The following is an 18,843-nucleotide window of genomic DNA, read 5'->3' on the forward strand; positions in this document are numbered from 1 at the left end:
TTGTTTTTTTGTTGTTGTATATTTTCTACACACTTACAGACTATTCGCTCTATTTATCATCATCATCGACTTCAATGCGATTTTCATCAGCTTTCAAGCATTCGCTCTCTTCTCATTCACTTTCCTACATAGCTATATATATGTGTGTATATGTATATCTGTATATAAGTTTTATATATTTATATATAAGTCATGCAGCCAGGCTGTGAGCAGAGTTTCAAAGTTTCTTGCTCAAATTTGCATTTTGTGAATTTTCGGTTTTTTTCCTTTCCTAAATTTTGCTTTGGAATCCATACACACATACATTCACGCACGCATACACACACATAAACATACACTCATATACATATACACATCAATCAGTTTGCACAAAATATGTTTAAAGCTAAATATTATTTTAATACACATTACAAAAAGGTTCAAAAAGAAACAAAAAACTTAACTAAAAGTTACAAAATATATAATTAAAAGAAAAATGTGTTAAACGCAAATTAAGTAAAGTTAACAGCGTGACAGTTAACATTGTCAGTGCCAACAGCTAACAGCAAAGTTAGCTGCAACAGCAGTGCAAGCATTTAACAGCAACATTAACAGTTAATAGCTAACAGTGCCACAACTAACTCTGAGACAGAGCTAACAGCGTGAGAGTTAATAGTTAACAGTTAACAGCACTGTTTAACATTACAGAGGAAACATAGCTTAAACCATTTTTGTTTCTTTTTGCTTTTTGTTGTTGTTGTCTTTCATTGAATATTGTTTTCACATAACAATAGACAATCTCTCTATATATATATTTATAAATTGTATTTATATATAATATGCTTTACATTTATATCAGTTGAATCATTCATAAATTATCACCCAGCAGTTTTCCTTTCATTTTCATTCTCCTTAACGAACAAAAGCCGAAAGATATTTGTAAACAGAAAACAACAAGAAAATACATGCATTCGCAATCACAATCAATCAAACAATCATTTTTGCTGCTGCTGTTAACTAGATGTACAATAATTAGTTTTACAGTTAGTTATTAATTATTATCATTATAAACTACAGTTCTAAACAGTTTTACAGTTATATATCATATATGTGTATATATATAAAAAAAAAAAAAAACACTGAAAATATTGTAGCAAAGTTTTCTTTTTCAATCTTTTCTCACATTCTTCATTCGGTATTTTAAAAATTTGTTAAGTAAAAAATTTGTATTTTATTTCGTTTTAAGAGATTTTTCTTTTGGTTGGTTTTCTTCAATTTGCAAGCTGCTCGTGTATAAAATGGCTAATATTTATCTATTTTCAGTATTTTCCATTTTTCAGTTACAGTTACAGTTATTCTTTTGCTGCTGCTGCTGTTGTTGTTGTTGTAGTTGTTACCCCCTTCCCCACATTGAGCTGAGATACATTTCGTTACACTTTTCAATTTAACTGCTTTTTGCAATATATATGTAGAGTATATAGATCTACATATATACCAAAACGAAAACATTTACATTTAGCATTTAAGTTTTACAGTTACAGAGAGTTAACATTAATGTTAAATCATATACAATATATAAATACAATGCATATCGATTATGATTATGATTATTATTATTATTATTATTATTATTATTATATTATTATGTCAATTTCGACAGCTAAAAATTGGACTAAGAATTACATTTGTATATATGTATATATATATATATATATATATATGTATATACATGTCATCATATCTGCCTTTTGTAAATTATATAGTTTAGTATTTTTTTAAAGTATTTTTTCTTGTATTTTTTCACTATATGTATATAGATAGTATATTGTATTTAATTTTTTTGTTTTTCCATATAGTATATATATATACGTAGATAATTTGCTTGGAATTTCGCTTATATAGCATATATATGTATATATATCTATATATGTGTATAATCGAACAAATTCAAAAATGATTATAAAATAATCGATATATAATGTGTGTGTGTATGTATGTGTGTGATATAGTTATAGATGGATAGTTTTGCTTGGTTCATTGAGCTGTAAAAGTCAGAGTTTAGAATAAAAAAATTAATAGTTTTTTTTTTTTAGTGTGTTGCGTCGCAATTTTAACTTTTTTTTATTTATTACAAAATCAAAATATCTTAAACGTATTTTGCGAGCAGAAATTGGTGTTTTGTGAAAAGTGTTTTGTTATTGTTTTTGTAGATTTTTTTTCTTGTTTTTGAAAATTTAGCAAAATTGTAAGAATTATAATTTGTTTTTGTTGTTGCTATCGTATACAAGTCGAGTTCTTTGATGAGGTGTTGTTTGTTTTGTTTGGTTTTTTTTTTTTCGATACAAGGAAATTTTTTTGAGCGACGCTTGAAGACAAAAAAAATTTGTTTAAAGAAAATAATGGCTATTTGTCTGGTTCGTATAACTAGGATGTGTGTGAGTGTGTGTGTGTGGGGGGGTGTAAGTATAGGTGTGTGAGTGTGTGTGGCATGTCCTTATGTATGGGCAATGTTTTTTTTCTTTTTTGTTTTTTGCCCATTGAACCAGCGAACGTCCTAAACAGCGGCTCCTCAGTCAAATCTATGTGATTATGCGTGAGTGTATGGGTGTGAGTGTGTGTGTGTGTGTGTGTGTGTGTGGCTACATCAATTAACATCAAGCTCAACATATTTGCAGCAACAATTCGTTTGTAGAGAGTTAGACGGAGAAAGTCCTACTGTCAAAATCTAAATACAATTCATGTTCATATACATAGACGCATATATCTCTCTCTCTATATATATATAGAGAGATATATCTGCCTGATCTGCTACTGCCTTTAGATATATTGCTGCTGTGCCGTAGTCACATTTAAATATGTATCCTCCCCAAGCAACAACAAACTGGGCGCTGAACCATCGCGCGGATAGAAATATGCAAATTGTCCGCTATACGAATCCAGCACCAATTGTTGTTGTTGTTGTTGTTGCTGTTGCTGTTGTTGCTGCTGCTGCTCCTGCCTCTGCTGCTGTTGCTGTTGCTTCCTCTGCTGCTTCTTCTGCTGCTTCCTATTCAACTGTTGCTGCTGCAGCTTGTAAACTGGCATATGATTGATCTGCTGCTGCATTAGCACCAAGCTGCCCTCCTGCTCTGCTCCGCTATAGTTGTTGCTATTGTTAAAGTGTTGCTGTTGTTGTTGTTGCTGCTGCTGCTGCTGTTGCTGTTGCTGTTGTGGTTCGAGTTGCTGCTGCTGCTGCTCTTCCAATCACGTGCTCAACCAGGTCGAATTGCATGTGCAAATGGTGCTGGGTATCACAGGTGCATAGTAAACGCCATTGGCATAGATCAAGCCCGGCGGACCCGCCTGTATCTGAATTGTCTGCGTCTGTTGCTGGGCATCGGCAACAGTTGCTGCCGCATTGGCAGCCGTTGCCGCCACCGGCGCTGCTGCCGTTGCCACCGCTGTTGGGGCACCGGCGGCACCCGCCGCCGTGGTGCTGCAGCAGATGGCGGCTGCTGCCGGCGCGGCCTGTTGCATATAGATCGTTGGCGTTTGCGGCGCCTGCTGCGTCGGCGTTGCCGCGACCAGCGCCAACACGGGTGACGCTTGCGTTTGCTGCGACTCCAACTGTTGTTGCTGGTGCTGCTGCTGCTGTTGCTGCTGTTGCAGGTACGCTACATGCTGTTGCTGCTGCTGCTGGTGATGATGATGATGTTGGTGATGATGCTGCTGTTGCTGGTGATGATGTTGCTGTTGCTGCTGCTGTTGCTGCTGGTGATGATGATGCTGCTGCTGCTGCTGCTGTTGCTGTTGCTGCTGCTGCTGATGATACTGATGCTCCTGCTGTTGCTTCACCTGATTGGCCAGCGACAGGATCAGCGACAGTGTCTGACGACGCTCGTGCCCCATCAGGCAGACGGTGGACATTTCAACAACATTATATAAATACATTAGGTACTCATACTGGAGCGGCTCCTCCTCGATGCCCCAGAAATGATTGCGCAAATAGGCCTCCAGCTTCGTTGTCTGCGTATTGATGTCGGGGAAATCGATAAAGAAACGCGAGCACATATACCGCTCCAGCGTCTTGATCAGCTGCGAGTCAACAGCCGTGTATTTGCGTACCAACAGATTACAGTATTTCAATAGACCACCGCCGCGTATCTCCTCCGGCTGTCGCGTTGAGATCAGTTTCTTTTGCAAGTGATATAGGGCCTCCTGGAAATCGCCGTAGACCGACTCGCCCACCACCGTCGGATAGAAGTTCTCCGAGATGGGCAACGCGGCACAGTCGTAGAACAGCAGCAGCGAGTCCAATACAATTTGGAATGAGTCCACAGAGAACTCGAACTGGCGACGCATCGTGTCGACGAATTTGAGCTCAACATTCTTGTGACCCGGCGAATTGCCCAGCGAGATGAGCGACCAGCGATCGCCGTCATTGTTATTATTGACCTTAACCATTTTGCCAACGTAGGCCTCCTTCAGGCTGCATGTGTAGATGCGGCGCTTGCAGACGCCCTCGGGCATCAGGTCGAGCAGAGTGTTCAGCACGGCGGTCTTAACGCGATCGAAGACACGCGGTGAGCTCAGCTCGATGGCAAAGATCAGATCAAGATCATTGTATGGCTGATCCTCGCTGGCCAGCACATGACTAGCTGCGCCGCCATTTAGGCGAATGTCCTTCACCAGGACACCGGCACCGCCGCTATTCGCATCCGCCTCCAATTTGCGACGCACCGAATTGACCAGATCCTTCAGTGTCACCTCCAGTGTTGGAAAATTACCACGTCCATGTATGGCCACCTTCTCATCCATGACAGAGTGCAGCTTGCGCACCTGCTCAAATGATAGCACCGCCAGCCTCTGTGTTCCGCCCGTATCGACGCTCTCCAGCGAACCGTGGTCCGATGTCGAGGCTATCGATGAGCCCGAACTGGGCGATGGAGGCGGCGTTTCGGTGCCTCCATCCGAGTGGAAACCATCGTCGATCTGATAGACGTCCATTCTGTTGTTGCGCTGCTGATGAAATAGTGGTTCGGCGGCTCCGTCTAGTGTCCCGCACTAAAATGGGAAGAGGAAGAGCTTTAATTAGTTGCTGTACGATAAGAGAGTTATCTATTTAGATATGAATTAGTTTTTAGCTGAACAAATTAGAAAATTTGATGAAAATTGCATGAGTTGGTGTCGCAGGAGCTTTTGCTAAAAGCTTTAATGAACTTTCAATATGTGGGCAAAGCTTTAACACTTAACGAAGCTCATTGGGAATATATATAATGTTTACTTAAAATGTGAAGTTTTCTAATAATTCACTGGAATATGTTTAAACCCAAACCGAACTTAGAATTTTAGTAAAAGCTCCATAAAAGCTATTACATGTGTCCTAGAGCTGTTAGCTTAAAGTTTCGATGTGAGTCTTAGGCTTAACAAATATGACTTAGCTCATTGTTTATTTCAATGTTCTTTAAAAATATTCAAGAAAGTTACCTTAAAAGCTTGCACAACTGCTTGCAAAGCTCTTTAAGAAAAACAGCAAACAATTTTCCACGTTTAACAACACTTACAATTTGTCTAATCGCGTTTCATGGTCTGTAAACTATCAAATGGTAGTAAAGCTCCTTAAAAAGTACTTAGATGATTTCAAAGCTGCATTCAAAATGATATTTAATTCTCATTTTCACTTGATTAGAAGGCAAAAAGGCCTTAGAGGTTTTTTAGAGTTGCTCTAAAGCTGAATAAACAAATTGTTCGAAATATTATGCTAATTCATAGTTTATAAAGCATAATATCTTGGGTATAAATCAGTTTCTAGCACACTTATCCCACACTCAGCACTCAGATCAAAGCTCTAAATCACTTGGAGATGATTATCTTAATATTTGTGGCTTTCAACTAAACGAAATTCATTTCAATTCTCATGCCGCTCATATTAAGAATCGTCGCTCGGTGTTGCTTTAAATCACTTTTCAAGCTTTTATCCATCACAAGTCAAGTTCTAATTCATGTATTCTTGCTTTAGTATTGGTTTTTATTTTGTACATTTTATTGCGGCCGGAATATTTTGTATGGCTCCCCAATGGGGAACAAATTTTGTTATGTTGTAATTAATTAATTTGCGTTAAATTTGCTCAATTTAAGCGCTGGGTGTGTGTGTGTGTGTGTGTGTGTGTGTGTCTGTCTGTCTGTGAGGGACAGGCCTTCTACCTGCTGCCCCGCTAACCCACCCACACACACCGACACACAAACACATTCATACATAGATATTCGCTTAATTTGTATTCCCACACACACATTAAATTTGTTTATTTCTTTTTTTTTTTTTTTTTTTTTGTTAATTTATTTGTTTATTATTATTGTGCGACAGCCTCGACGCGTTTAGCGTTTCTCTCTCGGTTGTCTCTGGGCCACATATGTTTTCTTTTGCTATCTTTGCTTTTCGATTTGAAAATCTTTTGGTTTTTCAAATTTCCGCATTGTTATCGATGCTTTGTGCCCGCCTCCTCCGCCTATCGGCATATGGCTCTCGGTCTCGGTCTCGGCCTGGGTCTGGGTCTGGGTCTGGGCATGGGCCTATTGCCATGCCATTTATGTCTCCTTCTCTCTCTGTATTATATTTCTCTATCTTTATCGTTTTTCGTTTCTATCTACTTTTTTGTTTCTTTTTGTTCCTCTTTCTTTCTTGTTATTTGCATTTGCGTGCCTATTTTATCAAAAACGAACAAATTTATATATATTAAAAATTCTAGCATATCTCGCTGCTGGCCGAGCATACGAAAGGCTGTCCATGAGCCTCATTGTCTGTATGTGTGTGTGTGTGTGTGCCTGTATGTGTGTGTGTATATCTGATATGCTGTGCGTTTCGCTGCGTGCAAATATGCCAACATCCATAAACCAATTCAAATAGATTCTTGCGTGTGAATGATTCACAATATATATAGATATATACATACACATACAGATACACACACATATATATCTCGTGAAAATATAATATATAACTGACGAGCTTACACGTACATATAACCTATAATAACCTTGATTAGAAAACACTTATTGGGAAATTAGTTTTATCATTTCATTTTTGTTTTCTTCATTCTGCTTTCTAGTTATCTGTATACTCATTGTAATAATAAATGGGGCATATTGGTTCTGCTCAATATCCATCTGCCTGTTTAATTATTTATTAACCAGCCTTATTGAATAAGTAACTCGAGATGGGAAAACTAGGAAAGAATCTAACCGATATTAATTTAAATTCCATTGAAGTTAGGAACTTGGATATTTGATATTCCCGAGTAGACCACAGCGGACAGAAAAATATGTAAGCTAGATATACCTCAGCTCGAGGTGGACAAGGGAAAAAATAGTGTGCTCCATTGACTTTATAGACTTGATAATTTCTATATTTTCACTTAGTTTTCGCTCCAGGTATTCCAGCTGAACGCATATGAGGCAGTCACTACCGTCCGACTGCAATATTTGTAACATGTTTTCACTTATTTCTCTTATCAGACTATTTACAACAAGTTGACCTTGTTTTTATTTTTCTATTGTCTTTGACTGCTTCTTCTTCTGCTTGGTTTTATCACTTCCTTAGCTTTCTATTTTATCATGATGCTCAGTGCTCTTTGTTTTTATTACTTCCGTTCTGCTTATCAGCTTTATAAGCTACTAATGAGATTCATCTGCAACATTCCAGCTAATTCGTTAGATCGTAAACTTGGGTTTATCTACAACTTGATTGCACTTCATATAGAGTATCTTTATATATGTATATATAGCTTCGACTTGAATGCAGCTAAATCCGAAAGGGCAAATAGCAACAGCAACAGCAACAGCAAAAATAGCAAATTAGATGACGCATCGCATGCTTAATTCAACAGATTCACTAATTAACTTAGATCACATAATCTAGAAATTTTTGCAGTTATTGTTGTTTTATGGCTGTGAAACGATCTGAAATTTTTTTTTTTTTTTTCTTTTAGTGATTTCTTTAAGAGATTCGAGCAGCACAGCAAGTACGTTCATTAAATACCTAATTAGGTTCTTGCTGAGACAGTTTTCTAGCGCTGTTTTCTTCGTCATGATGATGGTGAGATACGCCGTATAAACATTAAATTTTGCGTGATATTATTTGGACTATTTGTGCTTTTGCTTCTTTAAGGTTTCTTGCTTTACTCAAATACAACATATATACACATATCATTTCATTTGATTTGTGTAGCATAGTGTTAACTTTATCATCTTTGTTATAGAGTGTTAAGTAACATCTCTTTCTCTCCTCTCTCTCTCTCTCTATCACTCTCTTCCCTTCTATTTGTGGGCAATTATTTATTTATTAATTGCTGTCTGGCTTGCAATTTACTATTTTACTATTTAATTGTTAATTTTTTAATTGTTTATTGCATTTTCATGAGACACAAACACATAAATTATTTTCTGCTACTCTTTTTTTTTTTTGCACTTTTCCATTTGAATTTCTTTCGTAACTTCTTGTCTGAGTTTTACTTTCTTTTGCTATATATGTATGTATAAATTTTTCAAATTAAATTAACACTTTTTCACTTTTTTAACATTTTTTTTTTTTCTATATAAACATTTTTATGCAATTTAATTTTTTTTCCCATTTTTTTGACACATTTTTTATATACTTTTGCATGCCAGATAAGAGCTGTGTCTATATAAAAAATTTTAATTAGCTGTGATAAAAGGCAACGGAAAAAAAAACTATTTTTGCTATTTGGCATTTACCACTTCTTTTTTTTTTTTTTTTTTGCTGCGAATTTCACAATATATATTTGCAGCGTATACGCTGAACCTTTAATACGTATATGTATATATGTGCGTGTGTGTGTAATAAATGTACGCTGCAATTTTCACCAATTTCTTCTTGGCACTTTTTTTTTTTTTTTTTTTCTGCTCATTATTATTATGAATGTTTCAACTTCATTATGTCTTAACACGTTAATGATGCTGATCATGATGATGATTATGTTGTTTTGGCTGCAATTGGATTGCATAGCGACAAACACACACACACACACACACACACATACATACATACACACACTCGCACACTTATATAGATAGAGCGAGAGAGACACGCAAACAGGTGTATCGGTCTATGGCGTGCCTGCTGGCCTAGACAGACTTACGACTGGTCTCAAATAAAAGTGAAAATCGTTGTTTTTTCATTTCTTTCTACAGCCGCAGCCGCAGCAGCAGCCGCAGCGAAAAAAGAGAAAAACAACAACAACAGCAACAACTAGACGAGCAGAAAGTCTTTGCAAAGCAAAGCTCAAACAAGTGTAACTTAGCAGCTGTGCCTATGCATGTGTGTGTGTGTATGTGTGCGTGGTAATGTCCAAAACGCAAAAACAAATATGGATTCCGTGTAGAAGCAGCAAAAGCATTGCAAAGGCAGCGTGAGTATGAGAGGGGCGGTGGGTGGAGTGTACAATATCAAGCAGCAATTACCGTTTTTTTTTTTCGAAAAAAAAAAAAACAAGCGAAGACGACGCACCCGCGATAATTTGCTTTGATTTACGTTTTCTTCTCGTTTTTTTGTTGTAGCTGCGTGTTTTTATTTCTTTCTCTTTTTTGTTTAACTTTGCTTCTATCGATAATTATTCAATTAAATTGTTTGCGATTTATTTTATGCACTTTTCACTTTAAATAACACGCACCAATTGCATATGCACACATAGAAATATAATATTGAGACAACACAGCAAACAACAAGCAACACAACTGTTATGATAATATTTCTGTTCAAAAATTTTGAAGCTAATGCGCCGCGAGCTCCGGTTTGTGGCAAGCGTTTGCGTTGCGTTGCGTTGCGCGTTTGAAAACGAAATGAATTGAAATGCTTATTAGAATATTCGCGAGTGAGCGGCAAACCGAAATAAAAAGCTTTTTCTGCCAGCAGCTGACGTCACGACGCTGTTCGAGTGAGTTGCGTTTCGCGTTGAGCGCAAGTGGTTAGTGGTGGTGGTGGTGAGAGTGAGAGAGCAACCGCAGTCGCTGTCGCTGCCGACAGCGCGTAGACTGCGGCGCAGGGGATTTGAGTGACTTTTGAGCGTGCGCTTGTTTTATTTTTTTTTTTTTTTTTTTTTTTTTGAGAAGGGCAAGCATAAACATAGCGAGCACTGCAGGTAGATTCTGACGGTCGCTCGGTTAGTCGGTCGCTGCCCGCTGCAATGCGACTCCCTCACTCACTCGCTCACTCACTCAACCGAGCGCTCAGCTGATAGCGCGATCATGCACTTTGCTGGTGTGCCTGTGTGCCTATGTGTGTGTGTTGATGTCTGTGTGTGCTGCTTTTTTTTCTACCATATTTGTGCTGCATTTTTGCTGCTTGCGCGTTTTCGATTTCATTATTTTTGTACATTTATTTAATTTCCATGCAAAGGCAAAAGCCAAAAGCTTTTGTGTTTGTGCAAACAAGTTTTCGTTTTCGTTTTTTGTCTTTGTTGTTATTGTTTTTGTCGTTTTACTGTTGCTGTTGCTGCCGCAACGCAAATTGTTTAAATACTTCTTTTGCTATGGTTTGTTTCTTTTTTTTACGTTTGCTTTAGCTGTGTCCAGTTTATTTTTAGATTGCTATTTTTTACTAATTACCCGCTAGACCGCTGTTTGCATATCTCTATCTTTCTTCCTCTCCCTCTCTCGCTTGCCCTTCCTTTAACAACCGAAAAACAAATCAACCGCAATGAGGCCCGACAAATGGACAAAAGCTGATAAGCGTGCGCCGCTTAGAAAGGAAATATGTACACAAGCAGACAGACACACACACATACACACATTGTCACACGCATAGCCCAAAGCTCAAACACAATGCAGCAGCAGCTGATGAAGCAAAACCAAAGATAAGCAGCAAATGCAGAAGCAACAATAACAAAGCTTTTAATTCTAATTCAAGCTCTGAGCGCGGCTTAGCGCAGATCAAGAAAAAAAAATGAACAAAAAAAATAAAATTATGTAATGCCAAAGCTTGCCGAAAATAGATTAACAACACCACAGCAACAACAGTAAATGTAGATATATAAGTATTTTGATTATAATTAAACAGTTTAATAATAATTGCCATATATTTTTGCACTTTTTATTTGTGTATTCATAATAATTATTATTTTTTTAATTTCATTGTATTTTGTATTTTTTAAAATAATTTTTGTTGTCATTTAAATTGTGTTGGCCTTTCAATTTCGCAGGCATAATCGTAAACAGCAAGCTTTATATATACACATACAGTTATATGTGTATGTATATATGTATGTATATGCATGTACCGTTACTTTGGCATTTCGATGGAGAACGCAATGATCGGCACTTATTGTGAATGCTGCTGGTCGCTGGCTGCTGGCCCATGGTTCAATGTTAATCAACGGCTCAAATCAACAGCAACAACAATAAGTCTGTACAGTGTACACACACCCAAAAATACACACACACACACACACACACTCAACAAGTAACGCAATTCGAAAGATTAATGTTTGTTTTTTTTTTTTTTTTCTTTTCAGCCTTTATGATGGATGGTTTGCCCCTTCGCACAAGTAAGCACTGCACAAAACTTTAATTTCAGCCATCGCACGCTAATGTATCTTGCAGATACACACACACACACACACACATACTCATACATACATACATACATGCACAGAGATACTTTTGGCTGCACTGCATTACAAACAGTCGCAACTTTTGCGTGTCTCCGCTTCGCTTAATGCCGCTGCCCCGTGTCCTCCACTCCCCCCACCCCTCCCCCACCACAACGTCATCCACATCTCTGCTCTGCCTTGGCTCTATTATTAATGCCATTTATTGCATGTATCTGTAAACTATGTATCTGTATCTGTATCTGTATCTGTATCTGTATCTGTATCTCTAGCTGTATCCATAGCCACCACTTGTTGCTGCTGCGGCAGCAGCTGTTGCTGTTACTGTTACTGTTGCTGTTGCTGTTGTTGATGGCGTTGTCTTTGGCAAGAGACTCGCGCATTCGCTTCACTGTGCCACTCAGTCACAAGACATTCAATGTGACCCTGACCTAATAAGTTTTAGCATTGTTTTTGCTTGCTCTCCCACTCTCTCTCTCTCTCTCTCACACTCTCTCGCTATCTCTTTTTTGTATCTTGCAATTGCCTGACTTGCATTGAAATTCCAGAAAAATTTAGTTAATGCCAGACAACGCAACTGATTAATTATATGTTATAGATAATTTATGTGATAAACACAAATATCCATTAGCCGAAGCCTTGAAATCAATTTTATTTTTTTTTTTACAGTTCCCAAGCAGTTTAAGCGCAAATTAAATACGAGTAGCTCCGCTCCGACTAGTCTAATAATAGGTATATACATAGATAGCTAGATTCATGTAACTGATAGTCGAGCAATGTTATTATGCTTATTAAATATTGAGTTTGAGCTCGTGCTCAAGGAGCAATGCGAACGCAGCAGAATTTGAACTTTCTATATAGATTTGCTCTAGAGATAAACAATATATTATATTAGTTATATTGTTAGTTACATTATAAATTATATTATTAGTTATATATTCTGTTATCTTTATATGCATGCATTCAATATTATTCAAAAACTTTGCAGTTTACTTTTTTCTGCTTTACTATTACTATATCGTTCATGGCATTTTTTTTCAGTGTAAATTTGTATATTAATGATTATTAATAGCATATCATTTCTTATATTCATTCATTAATATTATATACTATATACATCTTAACGTATTCATATATACATATTGACTATATAGCCCGCTTTTTTTTACAGTGCAATAATATTCTGATATACCAAAATAAAATCAAGAAAAACCCTGCCACAAGGCTGTTTTCTAGATATTCCAGCAACAACAACAACACTTTAGACATGGTCGAGGCTATTTTAGTTACTTGATTTATTTGTGGCTATTACTGTTGTTGTTGTTGTTGTTGTTGTTGCTGCTGGTGCTGCTTTATGTGCCAACGAAAGTGCGATTCACAGCTTGGCCATCGCCAGTTCCAATTCCAATTCCAATTCCAATTCCAATAGCAATACCAAAATCGAATCAAATCGATTCGAATTCGTATTCAATTGAATTGAATTGAATTGAATTCTAGCGCGCCTTCCACACGATGCAAATGAGGCTTAATTATTATGCCGGGCTTGGCAGCAAGTGCCAAATTGAAACCGGTTCGACCGACATTTCAAATACGTGTATACGCGCCGGACTACAATTCAATTATACAACTAGACGGGCGGCACATAAAGGGGCGACGCGAAGCGACCGTTTGAGCCAAGTCAAAACCTTGTTTAGAGCCAGGCCAAGACGCCAACAGCAACAACAGCAACAACAAGAGATTCACTTGCGGTTTTATTATATTTTTTTATTTTTTTTTTTGGCATAGTTTCACATACCTTTGGCTTAGTGGGCGGCGAGGCGTGGCTTGACGGCCTTTGCCGGACATGAAGCGAAAATGAAAGTGCAGCCGTACACTGCGAGAATTTGGAAGTGTGACGGAAGTGAATTTTTGGTGACTTTGATAAGAGAGCTGCCTGTACCTCGCTGACTCTACCTCCGCTTCTATCTCTTGCCTCTACCTCCACTCCTATCTCTTGCCTCTACCTCCACTCCTCTCCCTACTTCCACTTCTATCTCTTGCCTCTACCTCCACTCCTGCTACTGCCTCTACCTTCTCTTCTATCTCTTGCCTCTACCTCGGCCTCTACCTCGGCCTCTAGCTCGGCCTCTACCTCCACTCCTACTACTGCTCTACCTCTACCTTAGTCTCTGCCTCTGCCTTTACCTCTGCCTCTGCCTCTGCCTCTACCTCATCTCTGCCTCTGCCTCACCTCTACATCTGCCTCCGATCCTATCTCTTGTCTCTATTTCGGCCTCTACCTCTCACTCTACCCTCCGCTTCAAGCTCTGGCCTCTACTTCTGCCTCTACATTTATCCCTGCCCCTACCTCTATCACATCATGTCTTATTACAGGGTATGCACTAGCTTTGTACGTCAATGCTTGGTCTGTCTAGGTACTGTTGATGTGGCTTTCGTTTGACGTCGTTTCGTTTCTGTATTAGTTTTCAGTTAATCTTGACCCGACGCTACGCAAAACGTGACCAGGTGAGCTGCCAGGTGTAAGGGGCGACCATGGTGCGACACATACGCGAGTCTATATTTACGACAATAGCACGACACCAAAAATAAATTTGAATAATTAAATTACTTTTTTGTGTGTGTGTGTGTGTGTGTGTGTGTGTGTGTGTGTCTGTATTGTTCCGTTTTTTGCGCTTTCTGCTTTTTCTTTTTTCTCTCTCTCTCTCTCTCTCACTTTATCATTAGCTGCGCTTCTTCGTTGCGCTGCATTTTTATGCCTAAATTTAGATAACAGAAAAAACCACAAAAAAACTGAATTGGGACAGACACTGAGACAGTTATATAATCTACACACACACACACACACACAAAAAACTCTCTAATTGATCAATGAAGACACACACACACGCACACATCAAACAATTTGTCAATAAAAATTATTATATCTTGTGAAAATGAGTAAGCAGCGTTTATATTGTTAATGTTGAAAGGTATATAATGCGCGACGTGGGCGAAACTATAAATTTTAGATATGCCTGAAGACTAGCCCACTAGATTTGGTCTCACTTTGATTTGCTCCTGCTTGATTGAGTTATAGGTCTCTCATGGTATCAATCATAATTTTATTCAGGATCAACTGAAAAGTTTTATCGGATAATTATAAGAGCTAAAGTCTAGAGACATTGAATACGTTATCTGATCTCTCGTCTCTTTTTTATCTACTTCCTATATATTCTAATCTGCCTCATTCCACTTCTTGCCATATTCATAAATTAAAATAGTACAAGGTATTCATGAGTCGAGCACTCCCCGCCTACTAGAACACTTTTACTTGTTGCCATTTAGCACTGTGTGAAAAATTTAATTGCAGAGTTCATAAACAGAAAAAAAACAACAAAAATTATGGCTAGAAACAAGAAAAAACCCGCTAAATAATTTGCATCGAATGCCATAAAAAAATTAATTAGAAAGTATAAATAAAAAAGTATTAAAAATTTAGCATATAAACAAATTATAATCAACCTAATTGTAGCTATGCAAATTATATAGAATATGACTAAAAATATGCATGAGTATATACATACAATATAGACATAGATTATATATATATTACAAATATTAGTCAGACATCAAATAGACTTTGCATTTTGATCTCATTTAGCATATGAGTATTAGATGGAATAGATCTATTCACTTGTCAAATTCTTTTTGCTTTACATAAGTATTATAACTAAAGGAATACCTCTATTTATAAGTCTATCTATCCTTAACATATATGTACATCTTGCTCAATTCTTTCATCAAAGCTTTTGTTTGTTTCACTACATTTTGGCCAATGGAAAAATGTTGGCCTCTGTTAAGATCGGACAGCAAACAGATTCTTATGCAAATAGAGGCGTGCAAATTGTGAACGCATTTGTGCAAATATTTTTAAATATTATTATTATACTAGCTCTAGTTGTTGTTTCTTATATGCCATCAGTTTCGTTTTCAGTTCGATTTGTGTACATTACCAACAAACAGGTGTCGACAGTTGCCTGTGTTTGTGCGTGTGTGTGTGTGTGTGTGTGTGTGTGTGTGTGTGTGTGTGTGTGTGGATAGCGTTATTTACCTGCAATTGAAAACGAAAGATAAGTTAAAAAGGCAAATTCCAAGAAGCATTTCTTGTATCTCTTAATAACTAGCAATAACAACAAACATTCGATTGCCTTGGGCCAGCCAAAATGTGGGAGTGCAATAGAGAATGCGATAAGAATTAGTTTTCATTTGTGTGCGTAGGGCAATATTGGCCTCATTCCTTAGCTTAATTGTTTTGCTTGATATTCTCTGGCTGAGCTGTAATTCTCAATTAGTTCAGGCGCTGCTCAAGTGCAAGGGATCAATATTACAGAGCTGTAAATATTGTCCCATCTATATAAGTTATATATTATGTAGATTGAAGATAATGGTTTCTATTTTGTCTCTATATTTCATTCATTATTTATTACGAATCCGTTTGTATATCTATATCTATTATCTCTACAACCAATTTTCTATCTCTTTCTATAGCATATAACGTCAAACTCCTCTCCTTTAGACGTTCTCTCTGTGTTTAGTTTTCTCATATATCTCTCATAAGCTCATCCAAGTTTCTTAATCTATTTTATGTAGTCCTTTCTATCTGGCATTGTCCTTTTCGCTGTTTGTTATTCCACTTATATATATTTTTCTTTTCTTTTAAACTTTTCCTTTTCTTCTAGATTTTTGTAGATCATTCCATTTCTCCCTCTGTCATACTTTATTTCTTTGATGCAGCATCTAGAAATAATAGGTCTTTCTTTATCTACATATTCCTTGCTATTTCGTTTTCTCGCTAATTCTAGATATTTCTAACTCGTACCCTCATCTGTCACTCATCATACTCTCCTTCATTGATGCTGTATCTCGCTTGTTCTCTCTCTCTCTCTCTCTCTTTTTCTCTCTTTACTTATGTTTCATTTCTTCTCTGATAAACTTATGCAATGACTTCTATTCCATCTTGTTTTCTAATTCCTTACTCCTTCTGTTTAAACAGCTTGCATTGTTCATACATTTCTAATTCTCAATTAGCATTCTAATTAATTGAGATATCTTCAATTATTATTTGGTCGAAATACCATAAACAGCCGACAGCTGTTTACTTACGCCAGAAAACGAAATAGGGCTTCGGGTTCGATTGTCGTTTAAAGCAAACTTTCAGAATCGAAGCTAAGAAAACAATTTGCTAATGACAATAGAAAAAGAAGAAAACGAAAACGAAAACGAAGAAAATAACAATTGTAGTTGTTATGGCCTATGCAATCGCCTGATTAGATTGCGACTTTTTAGTTGGAAGCAATAATAATTATCGTGATCACGTTTATAATTACAAAGTGAAGGCGTTGCAACCGATGTAACTTTCATATATATCTACTATAGCTATAGCTATAGCTATAGCTATATACATATATATATCTATAGCACTTTTTGTGCTGGACTGTAAGCTAATATGTCAAGTTCAATTAGATTGTTGCATCAACTCAGTTAGTCAATTCTCCCAGGAAGCAATTGATAGCACTGACAGCCCCCGAGTACATTTGTGGCACGAAATCATCATTTATCAATATTTCAATTTTTCAATTTTTAATTACAATACAGAGAGGCGGGCGCCAGCTCGCATGACAATCGACTACGCAATAAAAACTATATTAAAAGGTAAACAAAACAGAGAGAAATCAATGCTAGAACGAGCTCGAAAACTTGAGTTGAAGTAGCAAAATCTTTAAGTTGATGAGTAGACAAATAAGATGAAGTTGAAAGCATAGATTTACGGCTATATAAAAAAAACCCAACAAGAGCATATGTAGCTAGACTAATGCTCAAAAGTTTCCCGTCTAGCCACTACTATTTTTATGAACTACCATACAATTTTCTAAAAATTGTACTTAAGCTTTAAGTCCCGCTTTAAAACGGCTTGAGCTTGAAAAGGGAACTATTCTACATATTGATTAAATTATTTTTATTAAAGATACTAAACATGTCCCCTAGAGATGAAGTTAAGAATTCGAATAGAACTGAGATATAGGATTCTTAGGAACTGTATGAATAGATCATATATTGTTTTATACTTTCTTAAGCAAATCTTGAGCTGAAGTTTAGTATACTCCATAAATAAGGGATTATAGCTTAGAAAGTACAAGAAATTCGCAAACAAAATCAATTTCAACCCACCCCCACATAGAGCTCTCATTTATCAACTCTCAAGACATACTACTCACAGGATATACACAGATGACAAAGTATTTATCTTTCACCTTTAAAAGTATCTTTGCGCTACACTTAAAAGCAGGTTTTAATGTAAGCATAGAGTATTTCTCTATTTCGGAAATCAATCACAGACATTAGACACGGAGAAGAGCTACAGATACTCATCTGTCATTTTATAGCTGTAATTACAAGCTGCATGACATTTCGTCAAGTCACGCCATAAAACAATGGGAACCGAACAAAACAGAACACAAAAGCAGAATTAAATAGTGAAAAAAAAAAAAACAAACAAACAAAAACAAATAATAATATCAAAGCCAAAACGTGCAATACGCAATTAAACTTTGGAATTAGACAAAAACAACAACACAAATAGACACAGAGTGCGCTCTGCCTCAGAGCAATAAATAAATACTAAAGAGTTTATACGGCATATAGGTAATCGTTTAATTATAATCAACAATTGCATAGACCTTCCCCAGCTGCTTCGGCAAAATAATTGTCCTAAAGCCGAGCCACGTGTCACACATCTCTAATGGAATGCAAAGTGAAGCGAGAAGTGAAGTTACAGATGCATAGATTACTTCCAGATACAAAGGTATATGCATATCTAGATCTAAATGCATATGGTTACACTGCATGTTGAGCGAAAAGCTCTCAAGCTCTATCTATCTCTCTCTGTCTCAGTAACTCTTATTGTTGCTTGTATTTAACTTCTGCTTGAACTCTTTGGGAATTGTAAATGTATTTAGTTCAAATGACTTTGACTGTACTTTTGCTAACTCCTATAGATTACTTTCCATATTTCATGCTACCTATATACTTAGTACTCTTCGTCAACTTCATACTTTACTATTTTATTGTTTTCACCTTTCATCAACTCTACATGAAATTGAAAACAACTTTAAACGCAACTCAATATATTACAAAAATTCTATAAAGCTAGCTTTCAAAAAATACTTGAAAACAACAAGTTTTAGTTGCAAGCTAGTTTATATAGCATGTCTAGAAAATAAATGGG

At 36.8% G+C, this 18,843-nt stretch overlaps 1 protein-coding gene across 2 annotated transcripts in view; it reads right to left on the reverse strand.

Moving 5' to 3' along the window:
- Positions 1-2,585: 2,585 nt before the first annotated feature.
- The window catches only part of LOC6578632 (terminal nucleotidyltransferase 5C), a 68,974-nt gene continuing 52,716 nt past the window's right edge, over positions 2,586-18,843 (reverse strand). For both annotated transcript variants that reach the window (XM_002004504.4, XM_032730465.2), the window contains exon 2: positions 2,586-5,022. In XM_002004504.4, coding sequence (XP_002004540.3) covers positions 3,223-5,022 — 1,800 coding nt within the window. In that variant the 3' untranslated portion in view covers positions 2,586-3,222. The remainder of the gene's footprint in view (positions 5,023-18,843) is intronic.

Source organism: Drosophila mojavensis, unplaced genomic scaffold (assembly GCF_018153725.1).
Source record: "Drosophila mojavensis isolate 15081-1352.22 unplaced genomic scaffold, ASM1815372v1 contig_80, whole genome shotgun sequence".
In the NCBI taxonomy this organism is placed as follows: domain Eukaryota; kingdom Metazoa; phylum Arthropoda; class Insecta; order Diptera; family Drosophilidae; genus Drosophila; species Drosophila mojavensis.